Source organism: Siniperca chuatsi, linkage group LG24 (genome assembly GCF_020085105.1).
Source record: "Siniperca chuatsi isolate FFG_IHB_CAS linkage group LG24, ASM2008510v1, whole genome shotgun sequence".
NCBI lineage: Eukaryota > Metazoa > Chordata > Actinopteri > Centrarchiformes > Sinipercidae > Siniperca > Siniperca chuatsi.
In genome coordinates, this window is record NC_058065.1 from 7,118,789 (window position 1) to 7,141,903 (window position 23,115).

General features: G+C 40.1%; 1 protein-coding gene across 4 annotated transcripts in view; it reads left to right on the forward strand.

Moving 5' to 3' along the window:
• ccdc28a (coiled-coil domain containing 28A) overlaps window positions 1-23,115 on the forward strand; it is a 214,863-nt gene that overhangs the window by 189,333 nt on the left and 2,415 nt on the right. Inside the window, exons 5-7 of one of the 4 annotated variants that reach the window (XM_044188576.1) lie at window positions 17,526-17,646; window positions 22,426-22,618; window positions 22,758-22,939. In XM_044188576.1, the coding sequence (XP_044044511.1) occupies window positions 22,455-22,618; window positions 22,758-22,939 (346 nt within the window). In that variant the 5' untranslated portion in view covers window positions 17,526-17,646; window positions 22,426-22,454. Of the gene's footprint in view, window positions 1-17,525; window positions 17,647-21,705; window positions 21,854-21,895; window positions 22,187-22,425; window positions 22,619-22,757; window positions 22,940-23,115 lie in introns of those variants that run through there. The other 3 variants (XM_044188577.1, XM_044188578.1, XM_044188575.1) reach the window with 3 other exon arrangements.

Sequence of the window (23,115 nt, forward strand, 5' to 3'; positions counted from 1 at the left end):
ATTTCTCTCCGTACATCTGCCTGGCCTTGCATGCATTACACACTAAGATGCACTCGCTTAGGTTCTTGGAAACACGCACACACATTTATGAACACATGCTCGCTGGCATTTTGCATGAATTCACAGCTCATGCTTGCATACCACTTAGAGAAATTAAACCCCTATTCGCCTTAATCTTTGGACAACACATAGTCATGCCAACAAACAGACAAGTTACTTTCAGTTGAAACTCATTGAGAGGCCTCTTTCTGTGAAGCCAGTTAGACACATTTAGATGCTTTTATATGTTCATCTATGTGGATGTACAGTATGTGGATGATGGAAAGCTTCCTTTATCATGCCCACAGATTATAATGGAAAAGTGCTTTTTGCTCTCTTATTTACTGTAAATGTTGTGTCAGAGAAAGTCAATTCTTCTACTAATGCTGGTTAAAGTTCCAAAGAGAGAGGTTTGTTAGTGTGAATCAGGGTAAATGGCAAAGTCATGATGGTCCTACTCTCTGGAATTCTCTACCACATGAACTAAGGTCTGCTATAACAGTGTCATGTGGGAGTTACCATACCAGTTTCCAACTTACAAGAATGCTGACTTTAACATCCAAATGATAATTACGACTGGGAAAGCTCTGATATTTTCTAAAAACTTAAAATTTATCCAACATTTTCAGTCCCTGCAAATGGAAACAAGGATGCCTTATGTCAGCCAAAGTCAGTCGTTCTAGGGATTTAAATGCTAATTGGATATACTGCTATATTCACCATGCGCAATGTTTTTTAATTGGTCACACAACCAACTCTGCAATCATACACCTGTCTTGAGTTCTCTAGTGGTAGCAACAAGTAACAGTAGCAAGATGAAATAATGCTCATCTGCCATCCCACATGACATGAACATGACTTTTTCCTCTCCTAAAGGAATAGTTAACCCCAATGAATTATTAACATTTTGGGGCCTAAGTTTGGTTTGGGCTATTAAAATACATTGTTGGTATTTTGGGTTGAGTTTGAACAAAAACAATTGGCCTTTGGTATGGGTCAGGTTTAAATTTTCAGGCCTGATTTGAGGCATTGACCAAAAACACAACTGTTCTACCTTTTTCATGAGGGAATGTTAAGTAGCTGTTTGTCTTTAAAAACAGAACAATAGAGGGCAATTGTTGGTACAGTAGTCCCAGTGAGACAAAATATGAAACAGAGGCAAATCAATGGCAAATAATGTCATCTTAGAAGGTCATACCTGGACCTTTCAGCTTTGTCAATACAAACACACACACACATGTGCACACACTGTAATTACAACAACATAGTAAAATGCACACAAACCCTCTGACATCTTTATAACATTTCTAATGATAAAATCACACACACACACACACACACACTGACACAAAAACTGCAATAATAAACTTACACACATTTGCACTTTGTCTCTCTGTGCCTCCCTCACATGTAAACTCTGCAGGCTACTAAGCAGTATTAAACCTCCCTGCCTGGCCACGCTGTGTTTTTCCCAACGCTAAGTGTCCCTCTTTCCTCCCTGCCCAGGGCGAGGGAAGGAGAAAATAAACAACTAAAGAGACAAACAGCGAGAGCCACTTAGAGCCACTTAAAGCCAAGGCTCCTTCCCACAGCGAAGCACTTCCCTAGGGCTACTGATGTCTGCCTGCCACACTGGGACACAGAGGGGTAGGGAGACAGAGAGAGAACAGGAGTCAGAGAAAGAAGTGAAAGACAGAGAGGAACGTGGAGAATGGTAGTGAAACATGAAGAAAAAGTTTAACAGCGAGATGAGACACAAGCGAGAGAAAAAGATGAGAATAGAGAGCTCAAAGAGAGAATCTGTCACTTTTGTTCTTTTCTGAACATTACCACACTGAGCCTCCCGTAAGGCTAGGAGAGTCAGCCTTATGAGCAGTGGCAGTTACCTGTGGAGAGGAGACATCGATCTGAATATAGCCTTACTGATGAGTTAAGACACACACTCCTCCCTGCTGTGGGCAGATGTCACAAGTGATGCGCCAAACTTTCTGTTTTAATTTGATTTTAAAAAACATAATATAAGTAAATCCTTTGGCTTCTGGCTTTAAGCTAAAATATCCATGCCTTTCCATATACCAGATAATGGGATGCAGGTGCTGAGTCTAGATGCATATTTTTTTTTCACACTTTCCATTTTAAAAGTTTCATTTTATTTGAGTGTAACACAGCATGGAAACAGAGCAGTCTGGTCGATATTTGTCTTCATTGCACACAAGGACAAAATGCTGCATCTTATGTGAACAAAATTGATCCAAAATCAATGAGTAAAAATCCCAAGCTTAAAGGTGCTATGTGAAGTTTTCTTGTAAACAAACAAAAGTTACGTTTACGTTCAGTGTTTCTCACCAAAGCGCATTGTGTATTTATTCTTGAGGTCTAACAAACGTGTTAAGCAGATTTTCTTCCTTATAAAACATTTGCAAATCTGTTTTTTAAAGAGTTTCTTAAATCATTCATTGTTTACATTCATGTTTGCTTGCTAGTAGTCTCTTCTTCTTTGCCTTTGTTGGCACATTGCTACGTATCTTTGTGCATGCACCACCAGCTATCAATCAGCAGATCAGTGTGAAAACCAGTGGCAGGATGTGAATTGCATCCTCGTGCACATACGCAACACAAACAAAATGTGGACCCACTCATAAAAACTTTGCTCTGATAATACTAATAGTGGTCATAAACTCCACAGGTAATGTTTAAGTCTTTAACACGTCCCTTTGGTTGAAAGGGTCCTTTAAAACCATCTGGCTTGCACCATGATCACATGTTTGTCTTGGAACAAAATTAAATGCCTGGTTGGGATATTTGAAGAAATCAGGCAAGTTTGTATTAAATCAAAAGTGTTTTTATCAAAACTCAACCCACTCCCAAAGTGAGATACATTATGTGTTTAACTTTCATTGTTTTAACATACCATAAAATGGAAAATAAACTTGCTCACTAGTCTTTTAAAGCACAAGGGTTTATAATTTTTGTGATTCTTTGAATTCAAAAAGGTATTTAATGTACTTTGTGGAGCTGAAGTCAGTAGCCTCCTTTTCTTTCTTCCCTTCCCATCTCCCCCTCTCACCTTCTTTTGCTCTTATCCCTTCTTCCCCTTCCTCTTCCTCTCTTCTTGTTTTATGCTTTTTCATTCCTCTACTCTCCCTCCACTCAGCCTCCCTCCCTTCCCTCTCCCTCCCCTTTTTGTCCCCCTGACTGCGAACCCAAAGGTCACCTCTCCCCCGAGAGCCCTGTTTACCTGAACCGCTCCCCTCCTTTTGACATTCACCTACTTGGAGATAGAAGGAGAAACAGGAAGACCAAATTTAGCTACTCTTGGATTGGAGTTCAGTTGCTCTACAAAACCCTAACAGGCACAGAAAATGAAATGTCACTTTTCTGCAGAAAGCTTTAATCAGCAGCACATGAGTGCATAGTCAATCTTAAAAACATTTCCACCACGGCCACATTTTCTTTTCTTCTTCTAGACAATTTGCACCAATGTTCAACAGTTATACAGGCAGAACTCAATCACTTTACATCCTCCCACATGTTTAAGCTTTAGCTGAAATGCAACAAGTTCAAGTAAATTCTCTGGAGTTGTCAGAAAGCAATCAAATATCAATGAGTAACATTGGACTAAAACTGATAATGACTGGAAATATGAAACACACAAAGGCAACAAAAACACCTTAATGGCTTGAAAAAATAAGTTTGAAATATGCCAGTCCTTGAAATGCATTCACATCAAGCTAACTGATCCTCCATTTATACATAAAGAATTAAGTTCTATGAGACAATTTACACATAACGTTTATAGCTCCTTGAAAGCTCTTTGTTCTGTTCACTTCCCAAGGGCTTCTGGGTTTTAAGAGGCATGCCATGAAAAAAATGGCCACTTTGAAAAGGATGCAGCAGTGTTGACTACTGGAATGATGCATGTGTACATTATGCATCTGCACCTGTGTCCCTCACCATTTTATTGATGGAATGACACTTTAAAGATCCAACAAGCCAAGCTTTTTCTAATAGGTGGTCTTTAGAAAGGATGGTTTGGAAAAGTGTTTTTATCTTTTTTCCTTTGAATACACAGTTGAATGCACAAGTTCATACATAGAGCATATAAAAACACGTTATCTATATGAAGTACTGTAATAAAATAAAATATATCATATTCATACCGCTGTTCCTCTCTAATCATCTCAGAAGCTTTTTTAACCTTGCAGTGTGTGTGATGTGAGCCCACGTGCCTTCACTGTCACTTACACACCTAACAGTGTGTGTTTATGTTGAGTGTTACGCATGCTGATGGTGACCCAGACCCCCGCGAGGCCTCCCACCCCTCAGACCCTCCCCTCCCAGGGTGAGGGCAGCAGGATGGGGTCAAACAGACAAATCTACCCCCCTGCTCCATAGAGGCCTGCCCAGGGCCATTAGTATCCATTACCAGGAGGCATGGACAACCACAGCCTGTGGCGCTTAATTTCCACACACACACACACACACACGCACACACAAACACACACTCTTGCATAAGCAGACTTGCAGAAAAGACAGAAGTCCACATAAAGTACATAAGTGATTAGACTTAAAAGTATACATACACAATACAAACATATATTCACATTTTTACACTCATGTGGCTTCACAAGAAAAGCAGCCACTCAAATATTAATACATTTATAAAAACACACATGCACACACACACATGCATAGGTATGTAAAAATCCACACCTGACAGAGAATCAGGCCTCCAGCAGCTAGCGACAGAGGTTCTTACTTCAAACAGACATTCTCCGAGGGGATGACCTTCTGGGAGTCTGTGGGGTGTGTGCATGTGTGTGTGCATCTATGGGTGTGTGTGGACATGTGGGTGTTGAAGGTGTGAGTTCATTACATTACAGCTGCCTCCATCTGACATGTCTCAGTCACACACAAAATGTACACAAACAATGTACACACACCTTTCTACCAAACAGGTGCGGGCTAAATGGTTATGAATGGGCTGCTGGATGATCCAGCGCAAGTTTTTATGGTTGGTAATGTCATTTTAATAGAAACATCAGGAGCAGCAGGCCGACCCATCTGTCTGAGAGAGACATAGAAGTGATAAAGACAGAAATAATGTGAAAGAGGAATGAGAAGATTCAGAGAAATTCAGAGATCAAATGCTAGAAAATAAGCAACAAAGAAATATAGAAAGAAAGAGCTCGAAGACAGAAGATTGAGTCATCACTGCATCCTTGGTTGCTCTCTCTTCAGTTCTTGGCTCTTTCAATGTGTGTGTGTGTGTGTGTGTGTGTGTGTGTGTGTGTGTGTGTGTGTCTCTGGCATGTCAGCTGTGGCTGGCTAACAAGCTGCACCCTCAGCAGCCAATTATCTAGAGCATGGCAACTGGCCCATACCTGCAAGGTGTGTGTGTGTGTGTGTGTGTGTGTGTGTGTGTGTGTGTGTGTGTGTGTGTGATTTAGAGCGTGGCAGCTGTGTCATACCTGCGAGCGTCTTCGGGACACTCTCCTCATCTGAAATGGAGCAGAAGAGCGGGAATGTGGGAGAGATGAAGGACAAAACTGATATCTTCTGCCTCCCTCTCGTCTTTCTCTCCATGTCTCCTTCCCACATGTGAGGAAGGGCGGCGTGGATGGTTTTCTCTCGTCTCCTTGGAGGGCAGAGAGGAGACAGGGTGCCAGAGGCCATACACACACACACACACACACACACACACACACATACACTCGGACAGTACGCGTACAGCTGCATACAGACATGCTTGTAAATGTTCAACAAACACACACAAGAATATCAAGGACATTTCTCAGCGCACCATCTACCTAACACACTCTTCATGATGCTTTATCAAAAAAGACAAGAAAAACAAAACACTAGTCAATAATTGATGAGTTAGAAAATGTAATTAAAATGTAAGTAACTTGCAATAAGTAAGTCCTCTAATTTCAGAGATGATTGTTTCAAAAAAGAGCAATCTCATTACTTCTGTTCAAAATACCAAAACAAGTTTTTTGTCGAAATTGACCGATGTGAGTGTTTTCTGATCTTCCCCTATGGTTAAACTATGGCTACATTTATTCAACTAAAACTCTTTGGTTAAAGCTACAGTCCTTACAATTTTCATTATATAAAACCCCAATATTTGAGATTTAAGATTTTTATTATTATTATTATTGTTGTTGTTGTTTTTGCATAACCAGAAACAGCCATTATATTGCTCTCCTGAAAGACACCAGACTCCATTGGCAAATACAGTAATTTTACCTCACAGATCATCGTAAAACACACTTCATTCAAACTCGACAGAAACAACATAAAACTCACCAAAACCGTCTTGATTAGTCTTTCCGCTGTTCCAACAATCACCAATTCTGATTTGGTCAAAATAAACCCTTAATTCACAGAGTTGGATGTGAAAATTCTGTCTATTTTTGTTCTTAGCCCCCACGTGTTCATACCCTGTACACACATTAAAAGTTAAAACACACAAGACTTCTGTAAACAGTCTCTAAAATGTTCTTGTTTATATCATGAATCCAATTTCCTGATTAGATACAAGCGCTGCATTGCTTTTTTAAAAGTGTTTTCTGTGTTGGCTGTAAAACTTAAAGTGCGGTCCAAAACAGTTCCTAAGTATTTGAACTCCTCTACTGCTTCAACAGGCTAATCATTAATCAAAACAGGTGGAAAAGAATGACAGCTCCTTAGTATTACTGTCATTAATAAAAAGGGCACTGTCTTCACACCAGTTAGTAAGCTCATCAATATGGTGGAAATATGTAGACTAACTAACTAACTGTAATTAACTGTGTCTCCTGTCTGCATAAGACCAACAGGTGAGAGCACACAGCCTTGAGGTGCTCCTGTATTCAGGATAACTGTATCAGAGGTAATACCATTGCACCTCACTCTCTGTGGTCGATCTGTGAGGAACTCCTTAGTCCACTGTGTAATATGGCTGTTTACGTTAATGTCACATAGCCTTTTAATCAGAGTATGTTTCTGCAATTAAAAGCTGAACTAAAATCTATAAATAAAAGTCTGGCATAACTCTTAGACTGCTGTAGATGTTTGCTAACACTATTCATCAGTGTCTTACTCTTTAACAAAAAGGTTTATCTCTGGTTGTGTGTGGCAAATAAATTATTGGTAAGGTATGGCTGACGTTAACTAAAACACTTGTCTATGGTTCAGAAAAGATTACCATCATGGTTTAAGGAAACAAACTTAAACTAAAGAATACAGCATCAAATAGCTTGGATCTGCTGCTGCTCACACTCTGTGTGAAGAATAATGAGGGTAATGATTTTCAGAATAAAAAACACCCAGGTAAAGGCAGGTAGCGCTTCTCGGTGTTCCCCTGTGATTTATCCACACCTTCTCTTTCTCCATCCTTCCTTCCCTTCTCTCTCTTTCCTCTTCCCCTTTTCTCTCACCGTGACCAGAAGAAGTTCTTCTGCACTGGTGCCCCTCCATCCATCCTTCCAAGCAGAAAACCTGCACACACTCACACACACACACACACACACACACACAGACGGACACTCCTCCCACCTACCCACACACACCTCCAATGCACATACACACACACACCTACCTCCCACCCCCACCACATGCATACACACTCACCACCGGCCACACCAGTGGAGGCCTTAGGGCTCAGCCATCTGCTGCCCACCCAGCCCATCTCCCCCTCTGTTGTACCCACCTTCCCAACATATGCAGCCCTTGCCCTGGGTAAGGTGGCAGGGGCACTGGCCCCGGCCCAGGCCAAGAGATAGGGGTGAAGGAGCACATATGTAGCCCAGACGGTGTGTGTGAGAGAGAGGAGGGGGAGAAAAGACACAGAAACAAATCAAGGATTAGATGGCTCTCTCCTTGAATCGCTACATCCAGTTCTCGCTCTGTCTCACCCATATGGCCTGTTTCTTGCATGTTCACACCAGCTCAGTGACCACCAAGGTCGCACCCTGCAAAGGGCTAGTGAGGCCTCAAGCAAGGCAACTGAGAATGGAGCAGAGAGAGGGAGGCATGCAGGGAATGAGAGGGGGGAGATGATGGTGGTGGGGTTGGCATTGTCACTGAGACACCTCCCTTTTTTGCATCCCGTTTTTCTATCCTTCACTTCCTCTCTCTATCTCTTCCCTCTGTTAAATCTTGCCTCGGGGCATTCTCTGCCACAAAAGCTAGAAAAAACGAGTGTGGTACTTTCATCTTCCCATCATCCTTTCTATCCACCTACCCGACCCTGTGTCTCTTTTGGATAAGATGTGTGTGTATGTGCAAAACAAGCGATATGACAGCAGGGGTGGACATTTTGTTTCAACACTAACATTAATTACATTGACTGTTCCAAAGTCTTTCATATTTCATGAGTATTCTTTTGCATGAACAGGCGATGCACCACTCTCCTATTCTCTTTAGTCTTCCTGTGCCTCTTTACACATTCCAGGAAACCCAGCACTCATGTCAGTATCAGGTTGGGTTAGAAATCCAACAGGGAATTGGGCCAAAAATACCTTGGAAAGTTCGCAAAATGCAGTTGTGGTAACAGTAGTAGTTACTGGCAGTTTCTGCAGTTGTCAAACTAAGTTCATGTTCAGTAGAACTTAGTTTAGGAGATGTCTAAAAGACCAAATACAACATAAATGCAACTACAGTGCAGAAAAACTCAAATTGTTACCTATGGACTTATTTTTGGATGAATGTAATAGAAACAATGTTTGTGATGGAATTTCCCAAATGTTCTCAATATGTCAGTTTGTGGACAACAAAAGGCGCTAAAGCGCACTGTTGGCTGCAAAGGAAACAATAACAATTTTGTCATTATACCTTTGCCAAAAAACTAGATTAGTCAAAGACAAAAATTTCACCTGTATAGCTGACTTTACTAAAACAACAACTCATCCTAATCATCAAAAGATGCAGACTTGGATAAAGTCAATAAAAAACATCTTTGTTTCAAAGTCAATCACAAAATCCTCAAATGTAAATATCTATAGTGATGCGCAGCACAGTTACTGTGATAAAGTTTTTTTTGTACATTTGATTCCCTGACTGTTTTGTCAGACAGAGAAGTCCCTGCAACACCTTAACCCAATCTTGTTTGGCCTTTTATTTAAAGCCCTTGCTTTTGTTCAGTGCTTGTTCTTCATTCTGCTTGGTGACACTGTCACTTTGTTTCTCAAGTACTCTCCAGCCTCTTTAGTTTTTAGAGCCTTGCCTGTGTTTATTTTGCACCTGAGAAGTTTACTTAACTTGTATTTCTGTCTTCTGCATATGGGTCCAACTTCTTCTTTTGCTTGAAACGAACATTACAGTGACAGATCCATGTTAAATTCATATTTTTTGTCAGTGTCAGAAAATTCATTGTTTCATTTATGTATCAGTTACCTTTATTCAGTCATGGCAAGCAGCTGATCCAGATTTTTTCATGGCCCCATGTTACCTAAATAAAAATGATTCCAATGACTTCCACACACTGGGATATAAATGCGGTGCTTGATGAAAAGTCAGGGAACACCAAAATTATTACAATTAATTCTAAGGGGAACATGAATGTCTGTACCAAATTTCATGGTAATCCATCCAATAGTTGTCAAGACATTTTACTAAAAAACAAAAAATGTCAACCTGCTGGTGGCGCTACAGGAAATGTCAGGCGATCACCAAAGTCAGTAGGCGTCATCCTCTGGGGACCATGAATGTCTGCACAAAATTTCATGGTAATCCATCCAATAGCTGTTGATAAACCAAAGCAGTGGACCAACTGACTCACTAGGGCCACATCAATAGCGTGGCTAAAAACTGAAGTGGTGCGGACTGCCAACTGGCCTTAATATGTGCAGTGTTTTTTCAAAGTTAAAGTTATTTGTCAGGTTATATTTCCATTATTATACTGTGCTACTCATCTACTCTGCTTCTGTGTGAGAAGCTGGTAGTTCGAAGACCAAAATCACTCTTCTGTCTCCTTCATCTTTTGTTTTTTATCTGACAGAAGATTAAGCTGTAACGCACGTGTGCGTGCATAAAAGGTGAGTGGGAGATAATAAGTGTGTGTATGTGAGAGGGAATTTGTTTGTGTGTGTGTGCATGCTGCGTCTGATGGATCAGTGATTAAATAAATAATGGTAACCTTTCCTGTAACCTTTCCCCCCCCTCCCCAGCCCCCGTCTGACCTTACAAGACCCACGCACATTAAAGACTCCTCTCTTTTCCTTCATCTCTCCCCTTTTCCTCACTCCCCCTCCTCTTCTTCATTTCTTTTACATAATTCTTTCATTCTTTCTCTCTGCCTCTTTTTTTGTCGCTTGCTAATACTTTCTTTGCTCCTCTGCCTCTCCTTTCCTCCTACAGTGTTAACTGATGTCACACTGTTATATTGTTATTTTAATATCAACCACTCAAGTAGAAGTTCAAATACTCTTTAAAATAATTACTTGAGCAAGGATATGACAGTATCTACTCTAAAAACTGAAGTAATGAGTGACATGATGGGTAAAAGCTAAAAATGGCAACAAGCTTGGTTTTTTGTCACTAGAAATCATCACCGTTATTCTGACTTTCCTTTGTTTTAAGCTTTACAGTTTATTCTTAACAGTATGTCGTGCGGCTTGCTTCATATGTTTAGAAAAGGACGGTAGTAACAAGTCGATTGGTTGCGGTTTGCTTAGACAAGTCTGTAATAACAGTATCTCCATTTTTCTCTTTATAACCACTTCTTACATGTTTTATCTTCTAATTCTTTCTCCCCCTTTCTTGTGGTCATCACTGTGATTTAAAAAAAAAAATCCTCCCCTCTCAAACTAACTCCCCCTGCTTTCCTTTCACCAATCCAACCCCTAAACCCCCATGAGCAAAAAAAGGTTCAACTGTTTCCTTCTTTTAGCATTAATCTGTGTGTTGTTGTCAGTGTGAGTGTGATCTTTAAGATCTGCAGGTTCAAACGAATACTCTCACCACGCCTTGCCACTGAACTCACCAAGAGGTCGCTGAGACACCACCAATGTGCGCGAATGTGTGTGTACAAGTGTGAGTGTGTTTGTGTGTGTGTGTGCGAGCTGACTCCCTGATCTCCTGCTCTAATACCCTGAGGACCTTTGGTTCCTTAACTATAGGAGGTCCTAAGCAACCAACCCACACACACACGCACACACACATCTTCAGAGGATATCAAAGATTAGACATCAATCATTCTCACCTCTTGAAGTCTTGAAGAACGAGCACCTCATATGAAAGGTCAGTGCACGCCTGGAGAGCTATGACAAAATCAATATGCAATGATAAAGGTGATGATGAGGATGAATAACAGAAGGAAGCGTTGGTGAGGATGATGATGACAAAAACAAAGAGGGGAGAGTATGTTGATGGTTAATATAAGTAATGGCGCTAAATTTTCATAATCTTGCAAAGACAGACAATGGTTATTTAATTTCCAACACAGACTTTTTTCAATAAATTATCAAGTAAAAATGACTTTTACTGGCACAAGTCACTTACACCTTCTCACCACTTCAGTCCCTTTATCTATGGTTTGCAGCAGAAATTAGCAAATTACTCAACTATTTTAGAGATCCAAATAAATATCTCTTAAGATGTAATATATCACAATACAAAGTACCAGAATTGATACTAGTGCTGAGTTATTTACTTTGTGTGGCTTCAGAGTTTCAGTCTCTGTGCTTATTTCTTGCAACTCTGAATGTTCACTTGTTGCACTGTCTTCCATTTTTTTAGCAATCAAACGTGTAAAACTTTTTGTTCCAAGACTAAGCGAAAGTGAGTTTTGGAACCTTTGAGTCATGATCTTAACAAGGAGGTTTTTTCTGCCCTCCGAATCGGGCTCCATTTAGATTGTACTTTAAAATTATACATTAAAAAAGAGCATCAACATTCGTTCTGTTTTAGGTCAGGTTTTGGTGACAAAGTAATTGTTAAAGCCCCTGTCTGTAATTTTTTTTGATTAGGGCATCTTTAAAAAATTATTCTGATAGCTTAAGCTTTGTTTGTACAAAAAATCGGCCATCTTCCATGATGTCTTTGCTATTACATCTGCAAGTTGTCAGAAATATTCAGTTCTTTCGCACAGGGGCTTTAAAGGCTATAATCAATATTTTTATATTAACAATGGATCGCATGACTACTTGTACTGTATGTGAAAGTGGTCACTCGTAGTGATGAACTTACAGAGAATTATCACCCGACTCTGTAGTTCCTCTCAGCTCTACAGAGCTTTACAGTGTCTTTCAGGTCATTGTTTTGTTTTGCTGGCCCACAACTTTTCTGTTTTGGTTCATTCTCACCACTCTCATAGCGTTGTTTCCTGCCACAATAGCAAGCTGTTTTCATTGAAAAACCTCTAAAAACTGCTTGCTAACACATTCATCATTTCAATGTATGTCAGTTTTGTGTTTTGAGCTTGTTTCCACTGACCCTAACCCCCCAAAAGCAAAAAAATACCATAAAAGTGTAGAATCCATATGTATATTTTCATTACTATTATCTATGACACAGTGTTCATTGTTGAAGCATGTGCTTATAGTATTCACTATAGTTTGATTGTTTGACCCTGAGGGTGGCTTGTGTGTGATCAGTGCATGTTGGTCTAGCTATGACAATAAAGGCTTTTTAACTTTTGTATTTTAAGTTAGTTTAGCAGAGGGTCCATTCCCTTTCTTGTGGAAAAGTTTGGTTTCAAGTTTGGCTCTGATGTTTGTGCTACAGTTATTCTCAAGGCCACATTAACTTTTAGAATTTACAGAAGCAAGAATAATAGAGCAATTTCTCTTCTGCTGGTTTGAACTTCAGTGCAGTTCTGTTTGCTTGGCCTGGAGTGCTGAGTAACTGATTGAGATAGGAGCATGGAAGCTTATCTCTGAGCGCTTGGTGTTTGGATACGTATGATGTCAGACCAGTTCTCATAATGCTTTCTAGGCTGCGTGTACAGATAAGCTTTGGGATCTGGAGAAGGTAGAGACATATGCAGGTAGCAAACAAGACACAATTGAAATTGGAGCAAGAGAAAGGGCCTGTTTCTGTTTGTTTGTTCAAGTGCGTGTTTGTGTTTGTGTGTGTGTGTGTGTGTGTGTGTGTGTGTGTGTGTGTGTGTGTGTGTGTGTGTGTGTGTGTGTGTGTGTGTGTGCGCGATGTTCTATTACACCAAGCCTACCGTACTCCCTGAGCAGTGACCGGAGCAGTAAGCTACCGTCCAAGCACTTGGAAACTGGAACGAGGCGAGGAGAAAGAGAGGATGGATGGGAAAGAAAGGAAGCGATGCGATGGGGGAGAGAAAGGATGGAGCGCAAAGAAAGGGAGGACAGGAGAAGAGCGGAGGCAGAGACAGACAGACAGAGCAGCAGCATATGGAACGGCACAAAACGGAAAGAACTGACGAATGAATGGAACCAAACGAAAGGAGGAGAAGTGTTGGATTGAGGGATGAGAGGGAAGGCGAGGCCACCTCTTCTTCTCCCTCTCCTCCTCTCGTCCCTCCTCTTCCCCCCGTGAGAAAGCCACACGTGTGTGTGTGTGTGTGTGTGTTTTCTTCCTCGTCAGATCTCACACGCTTTCATTCGCACACAAAGACGGGACGTAGACGTACCTGGCACACGGGGTGTGAAGGAGCTGGCAGAGGTGTGTGTGTGAGAGAGAAACAGATAAAGAGACACTGGCTCACCTGCCTGGCAGACAGGGGGCCTGTGAGAGGATGGCCTGTCTGTCTGAGATGTCCCACTTAACACTGACTCACACATACACACTTAACCCAATCAACACCAGCACTTTCTTCTTTCTTGCTCTCTGTTTCCCAGCCGGCTTTAAACACTCTCACGTTCATATACACACTGCATCTGCTTGACGTTGTTGTTTGAGTTTGGATATTTCATATTTCATGTAACAATGGTTGTATTTCAGAGATGAGGTGTAACTTCTGGTTTCTATGTAGGTTTACTTTTACTCTTTCCGCCATGATGAGTAAAGGAACAATTCTGTTAATTACAACTTGGGTCTTAATTTTGTAGTTTTGGCCATCATTCCTATCAGTAATAATAACATAGTACTCGAGTTATCAACATCTTCAGAATGAAGTCAGATGAGATAAGAAACAGTGACGCACTGATCCAACTTTTTCCCACCTGATACTGATTATGATACTGAGTACCAATCAAATACCAGTGCTCTCTTTTTTTCTAAATTAAAAAAAGTTTACCTCACTGCGTAAAACTCACTGCAATATTTTTTATGGAAGATAACATGAGGCCAGGGATTGCTGTGGAGCTAAACACAATTTAACAAAAACAAAATTTTCTAATGACATTAAGGAATAAACTGTATTTAATGTGGATTGCTCACATCATGGCCAATACCTGATCTGCTTAATCAGGTTAGTATAATGCCGACATCATGGGTGCTCATTTTTTGTTTTATCATCCTTGAAAGTTCACCCAAATCATGAAAAAAACATTTTCAGAAGAAACATGATTTTATTTTTATTTTATTTTTTTAGCCCTGCTAGTGGCTACATGGCTTTATGGGTGGCAATGTAGGTCTGTCAGTCGGCCCAACACTTTGATGCAGTCTAAAATAGCTCAAAAACTCTTGGAAGTGAAATTATGTCTCGAGAGGGTGAAGACTACTGACTTTGGTGATCCCCTGACGTCACCTCTAGTGCCACCATGAGGTTCACATCTTAGAATTTGAATGAAACATCTTGACAACTATTGGATGGACTGGAATGTAATTTGGTACACAGATTCATGTCCCCATTCATGGGTTGTAATAACTTTGGTGATCCCATGACTTTTCATCTAGTGCCATCATCAGGTCAAAATTTCAGTTTGTCCAATACTTACAAAACTAATGACACTCCCATCAGCCTGAGCTGTACTTTCTTTAGTCCTAATTAGCAAATGTTAGCATGCTAACAGGCTAAACTAAGATGGTGAACATGGTAAACAGTATACCTGCTTAACATGTTAATACAAGTGCAGCCTCACAGAGCCGATAGAGTAGCTGCAGACTCTTAGTTCTGTTTTTCAATGCTCTGAGCACCACAAACTGAATTTGATTCACCTCCATTATAATGAGGTGGATGCAGAAATCTTAGAGATAGATATTTAAAAATATAGGCAAACAAAACCAAAACTATCTGAATTGGTTGGATACCACTATAATTGTCTTTTATTTGGATTTTGGGTGAGGTAACCATTTGATGAGTGATCAGCTCTGGTCAGATTAACTGATGCATTTTGTTGACAATGAGCACTTGTATCTGTATATTTGCTGTAGTATTTTTAATGAGTTTATTTGTAAGAAAAATACTAGAAAAATATATAAACATCACTGTGGAGTAAATGATTGCAGCACTTAGAAGAACAGTAATTTTCTTGTTCAACAAGAATAAGAATAAAAACACCAAAAAGTTAATGAATCCTTTTCACTGGGGGAGAGTTATTGTTTGTAATACAGTTTATGTGCAGATAATTTCCTTTCTCTTTTTATTGGTCAGTAGACTTTAGCTTTGAAAAATAAATTGGCTAAAAAAGTCAAATTACGGCCCAACAGCTGCAGCAGAATGAGTTTTGACGCCGGAGTGAAAATGTGTCCATGCTAAAGAAATTGGAGGGGTCTGCAATGCGACACAAACAAACAATAAACAAGGAAGCAAACAAATTGATGCACACACAAATACACACAAACACACACACACACATATACACACAGAGCAATCTGCTATGCTGCAATTAGCTTGTTTTAAAGGAAACAAATAACAGTAATTTCAACAGAACAGCATCCATAACAATTCACCCCTGGAGGGGATCAGCTATTTGAACACATACACACACATGAGAGAACAGGATACATTCACACATACAGATACACATGCACAAGCACATACTCACACACACACACACAGTCGGGTATGTGCAAGCAGTCATATTCAAATACAACAGAGAGACAGACACACACAAAGATGCACATGTATGCTAAAACACACACACACCTCCATTAAGTGTACTTGAGAGCAGCAGAGAGGGTCAGCTCAGTGTCTGAGTTATTACGCTACTTTGTTCTGCCTCAGTGGGAAGGCTGCACCCCGCACACACACACACAAAGAATTATTATCACCTATCAACACTCAAGGTGCAAATATAAAAGGGCTGGTTTGATAATGGATTGAAAGAGATGAATAAAAGAATGGGTAAAAAGATGGATGGATGGATGAATGGAGAGAGAAAATGTCTACTCGCTGTTTCTTTGCGTGTGTGCAGAAGTTTGCAGCTGGCTGGGAGAACCAGCCTCTGTCTCTCTCTCTTTATGTCTCCCTGCCTCTCCGTCCATCTATCCATCCCTTCCTCTCTGTCTGGGTGTACAACAATGGCGTGAAACATCTGCGGCTACCAGGTAATTATGGCTGAGCCAAAACAGCGGCCAGTGCCGTGCCGACGAGCTCTGGCACCCCGCAATTAGCCCTGCATCTCCATCTCCCCTCGCTCTGTCGCTCCCCCGATGACCAGGGTATTATCTCTCTGAAGAGACCTGAGAGACAGAGGAGAGTGGAGAGGGAAAAAAGACAGGTGAGTGATCTCAGAGGGACATGAGTGGTGGGAGATGAGGACAGTCACACCACCAAAACTGCCCTGATTTTGGCTTTCTTCGGATATTTTTTTGCAATAATTACACACAAATTAAATCTTTATTTTTACTTCTCTTCAACCTGTAGTTGGTTCATGGATGGCTGTGCACGGGAAGTGATGTTTTAGGTTTGTGGCAGCACCAAAAGCAATAGCAATCATGCCTGGACAGTCATGGAAAAGAGGCACGTACAGAAACTCCCTATTTACTTTAATGAAGAAAGGGGTCAAATGTATTGAGTTCAGTCTGATTGAACTTTTACATGCAACATTGCAAGGTTCTCCAGTGTCCAACCAGTTTGAGAGAGGCGGTGGGATCAAGAAAGTTAAACTGTTCTATCTTTATACTAAGTACTAGCACTTTTATGACCAGTGAAAGAATAGTTTGGGGCTTTGGGATAAAACAGACTTCATTCATTTTTGACAAGTCGTTTTATTTGATTGTATCATCTGAATTCATTCTTGTATCAGTCCCATATCTGATTTCACTATCAGCATAAAAGGCTGTAATAAATAAAGTTCTGATCGTAAGGAGGACAGGGAATGAAGCCAGCCAGTCATATTGAAACTCAATAGTTTAGCAATTCAAATTCAAATCCCAGTTTATTTACTGTTTTCCAAACTTTTCCATGGGGGCAGCTTCCCTCGCCTTCTCACATTTACCGTCCACTGTGTCTTCATTACGTGCGTTTGATTGGAAGGTGCACGAGTGTTTGTGTGCATACACATTTACATGTGTCAGTGTGTGTCTGTGTTAGCTCTTCTCTGTTTGTGCAATTGTTTGCTTATGCATGTGCACCCCGAGAGCGTATGTGTGTTTCTGACTGCGGGTGCATTTTATGATGTGTACTTTTTTTCTCTTCCTAGTCCAGGAGTCCCCGTCAGGACCCCTAGGCGTCCCTGTGCTTGCCTGCCAAAAACGTCTGCATCTCCTGGACCCCCTCGAGGCAGGGGACAGCCAAATGTCACTTGGACCCTCTACAGAGTGGTGAGAGGAGGATAGGAAGAGGCGAATTGGAGAGGGGGGGGAAGGAGGAGACGGGGAGGAGATGGGGAATTAAATGAGAGGGAGACGAAAGTTAAAGAGGAGAAACGAGGACGTGTACAGTGGCGAAAGAGACGACAGGTAGATGGAAGGAGTTAGAATCTGAATCCCTTTAAATCATAAGCAAATGTTGACAGTCCCATAGTACAATGTCACCATAACGAATAATAGTGAATTAATGATTACTTGGCGAGCAAACTTTTACAGCGTATACTGTTTATTTTAGTATTTTATTACAGTGTTTTTCATCCTCAACTCTTGCAACTTTCCAAGACCTTCCTGTTGGATCTTTGTTTCAGTATATTTACTCATGCTAGTTGTTAAAAGTGGTTGAAGACTACTTAAGGAATCATATTGGTGGTCATTTTGGTGCATGTTAGTCCACTAAATACAAATGTATATCTTTTACGTCGCTGCTGACCAGTTTCCATAAGTTCTTCTTCCAATTTCCTCCCAACAAAGAACAATTAAAGGTGACTAAATGTGATGTATTACCTGTCTCAAGCAAGTTTAAAATCTCTGGAATTAATTGAAACCAGTGGCTGCCTAGCAGGTAGGAAGTCAAAAAACATATGGTATGCTTTGGAAAATGGTTGATAGTAATGTATAGTATGTTTTGTAGTGCTGAATCGCCAGTGTGGGGTTTTACTCAGATGAAAAGGATGAGAAATGTCGAGAATTTGATTAAAGGATGAGTTTGATTGACCTGAACCTTTAAATGTGAAAACAGCAGCAGAGTACAACTGACAAAACTGCAGGGCATAATGTTACTGTAGCTCCATCAGCTCATATGGCAATAAAATGTGGAAAACTAAATCTAATTTACTATCAGTAATGTTTCTATGAAAGTCAGTCCTACAAAACCAAAAAAATCCCATTCACATTGATAAAGATGTTTGTTTTTTTACCAATTAATTTCCTTTACTCTTTTCTTCTCTTGCCTACCTCCCCCATTCATCTCTGCCAGTCCCTTGTGTCCCTTGCCCCCTGTCCTTGCATGGGGGACAAGCGGAAGACAAGGACAAGACGTCTGGCTCCCTCACACATAGAACATTTATTCATACGGTAGACTGGGAAAGATATAAATCTACTGTGGTCATTTTTAAAACAGGAAACACTCACTTCAAGTGTGCCTGTTTGTACATTTGAGTTTGTGTGTCGTTGAAAAAATATGAAAGGATAAAAACATTATTCTGGGTCACAGCTGCTGAGACACACACACACACTTGTAACCTAGTGCTTAACCCTAATTCCCAATAGAGCTGCACACACACAGCGTCTACCATAGTCCCCTGAGTGTCCTGTCACACTGGGGGATATACAGTATCGAACAATGATTTACATGGAACACACACATGAATAGAAATAATAGAGTGGCCTTCACGCTTTTATTCTCTGATTGATGAACAACATCAACATGAACATTTCTCCACTCATTATGGGTCAAGTCCACAGAGAGAAAGATTTAAAAATGACAGATTTCATTTCAGTGCGAAACAATATTATTCATTACAGACAAAAACAGAAATTTTATTTAACAAATCTGTGTATTTTTATACTTTTTGTTTAATTTATTTAAATCACTTTTGCTCCCAGATTACAGTGTCTTCAGTGGCTAAAGCAAGTCTGTTAAAATGCTGGAATAATTCTACATTAGAAAGGCAGGTAACTTAGAATTAGCAGTAAGACGGAGTGTGTAATTAAACGAGTTGTCATTCATTTACAATCCGATGCATAATTCAGGCAGCCGTGCACATGAGAAAAGAATGAACTGGCTGTAACTAGTAGCTAGCTTTCCAAACAGCACCTACACAGCAATTACGGATGAGAGATAGGTGTGTGTATGTGTGAGTTTGTGTGTGTGTGCGTGTGTGTTTCTCTGTGTGTGGACATCCACTAAGTTAATGGCTGTGTGGACGCGACAGTCTAAATGTGTTCATCTGTAACATTTTATCCTGGTTCACCTCACTCAGCCACTGTCACGCAGCAAACACACACATGGGCTCACAAAGCAGGAAAGGGTAGGAGGGAGAGAGCAGGAAAAGGCAACACAGAGAGAAATGAGAGAGGGAGAGAGAAAATGATCTGCCAGCACGAGTCCATTTTCCACAGCAGGTCGTTTTCCCAAAACTCTGGAACTTTTTCAAGAATTCAGGGATTTTTTCCCACCTTTTTAGATTGTTCATTGGTCACGGTACTGTCCTAAAAATAAAAAGGTAAAGGCCAACACACTGGTCATTTTTAAGTATTGGCAACCAGCTGACTGGACCAAGTGATGGCAAAGTACCTTTTCAGATGAGGAGATAAAGAGTTTGAAACAGCAATCCAGAATGAAAAAGTCTTTCAAAAAATATCTCAATTAGCCGTGCCAGACGTAACTCAAGAAATCAAAATTGAAATAGAAAAAAAATGCCTAAATAATTGCATATAATTCTACTTTATATTTGATTCATGTGTTTACCCCTCCTCTTAATTTAACTTATCATCACGGTATTTGAGGTGTGCTCAAGGAACTTTTGTACTCCCTGAACTTTTAGAGCCCAATCTTTCAGATCTACCTGTTTCAAATTTCTCTATAACATTTAATATGTATGACTAAATAATCAACAATCAAATTTAGAGTTTGAAAACCCATTCTTAAGTATTATGTCTTAATAGTTGAACAGTAAATAGTATGCTTCATCACTGAAATAAATGGAAATCCTACTACAATTAAATTCTAACTTTACAGGAAGCAGGAATCTGTATTAATGAGACATTGTCAATAATGAGGCTGCACATACTTCTATGAATCCAAGAACCATGTTAAGGAAGACACTCTATGGATTTCTCTCTATATGACAAAATCGCTGGTATGTGGTCTCGGAATTTGGGCAGTGATAAGGACTGCACATGAGAAACATGACTTTTAAGTATATATAATAATGTGATATTTTAGAGATCCTCTCTGGGGAACTCATTTCTCTTGATCCTACAACAGGATGTCAGTGCTTTTAGCTGCAAACTTTCAAACTAATTTTCTATTACAGATTAAGCATTTATCTCATGCTTTCTAATGCTTTTTTCCCTCCAGAGTGACTTATAAAGCCATCTTGCAAATACCAAGAAGGGACAGCAATGCAATTGCAAAAGCAGAAAATTAGAGAAATGTGTCCCTTTGCTGTCAGTAAAAGTGAATAAAATCAGCTATTTGTGCAGCTATTCAAGACTGTGACTGGAATAGTGTTACCCACAGACCCCAAAACACACAGAATTCAATCCTCACTCAGTGCAAAATATTGATGTATACTAATTAAGACTTGAATGGTGTTGTGGAATTCAGTTAATCAGCATTTTGAATATAGTTTGTTTATGAAAACGTGCACAGTTAATTAAAGTGTTCGAAGTGCCTCTTTTCAGCATATTACCAGCCATTAATACTTATTTAATTAAGAAGAGGGAGAGAGGGGGATCATTATTGGATGTTCACTTATCTCCTCCTTGTGGTTTTCCCTGCAACTACACCTCAAGCACAGTTGAGTCAATTTAAGTGAAAATCCCCTTTGAAATGTGCTATTTAAAAAAAAGATTTAGGACAACAAATATCTACAAATAGAGACAATTGTCTCCATAAGGGGGAAACCAAGACTTCAAGACATTGCTTTGATGATGTCCTCAGTTGAGCCTTTTAAGAGACAGCCCATTACCACCGAATTAAGGATTGACTCTGTAAACTTTGTTTGAGATGTTGTATATGTAAATATGTATATAAAATTTCAAACAGGCATCTTAGAACAACTGAAAACATGACTACCGGAAAAAAATCAATTAAATTAAGAAATAAAATATGACACAAAAAGAAAAAGAGTACAACATAAAAATTGTCTTAAAAGTTTGAGAAAGTAATCAAGTAGTTTAAATTATTTTTACAACTTATATGTCTTAAGGATTTTAGAAAGATTGCAAATTTATTTTTTAATGCTTCAATTGTGTAACTAATATTTTGCCAGCAAAGCCGTATTGTCTACAAGATTTTCCCTGCACAAAAATATCACACTATTGAGGAAAGGAAAGATAGGACTATAATGGTACATGTAATGGAATACGGCCGATGTTGGACCGAGTTCCAATTCGTTGTTAAGGGACCTCTGAGGGACACTACGCGGAGTAGGTGAGAAACTTTCATCAAGTTACGGTAGACTTTTAGTAGAAAATAAGTACTCTTCTGCTATTCCAAAAGTCAAGAATATTGTTATCTCAACACCGTCTTGAATGAGATGACATACTGTATTTTAGTCCATAATGTAGCGGTGACTCTCTAGAGATTTGGAATTGGGCCTTGATTGGGTCCGTTGCGTCCGACCAAAACAGGAAGTTTTCAGTTTACAGGCTAGCTAAGTAGCCTGCGAGGTACATGCACATTTTTTATGTTTCAACAAAGGTTTGAATCGTGTGGACTATCTGTTAGGGCCACCGACGACAAACGGTCAGCTAAGCAGCAATTGTGAGTGAATGTGTTCATCGGCTTTTGGTTGTGGTATTTAACTTAAACGGGTACACTGTCAGTCCGAGTCTGAAGATTAGCCGACTAGCTAGCTGATACGCTAACGTTAGCTTGGTCGCAAATCACATTCATTTCTGTCAGGGTGATTTTTCTGCATGGTTAGCTACAGGGTTCGGCATTAAGTTACAGTGCTATCTGCCGTGCCTGGTGTCAGCTTTCGTGTTTTACCCTCTATCTAGCTAACCAGACAGCACCGTAACATGAAGTTATGGAGGAACGAAAGCTAAAAAGAAAGAGTCCCAGGACAACCACCAACACGGCAGCTCCGACTAGTGTCTCTGGCCGGAAAACCAACGCTTCCTCCGGAGGACGACACGTAGGCTACAGCCATAACATGGGGACTCACTCCAGCCAAAAGAGCAAGAGTAGGAGGTACCAACTACGGTTATTTTACTAATAATAGTTTTATATCATGTTTTTATCTTCGTCAGAAATAAAGTAACAGATCCGATTATCAGGAACTGTAATCACTACTGGTCCTGACTGTTTTGTGTTGTTGGTCTTTTTCCAGGGGAGTTAGAGATAAACCCAGGCATCATGTGGGCTTGGGTGGTAAAGCTAGTCAGAGCCAGGGCCAGGCAGCACCTACCATCCAGCACTCCTTTCTGACTGATGTTTCAGATGTACAGGAAATGGAGAATGGCCTGCTGAGCCTCCTTAACGACTTCCACTCAGGGAAACTACAAGCATTTGGTAATTTAGGCTTCAAAAGGACTTTGAACACAGCTTGTCCCACATGTGTCTTAAGATGAAAACAACCTTTTACAACTTCAGAGAGCCCGAGAGTGATGTCTTAGATCCAGATGGTAGTAAACACATAATGTTAACTGGACCTTTAACATCTAATGTAAATGTGTAATCATTTCTGT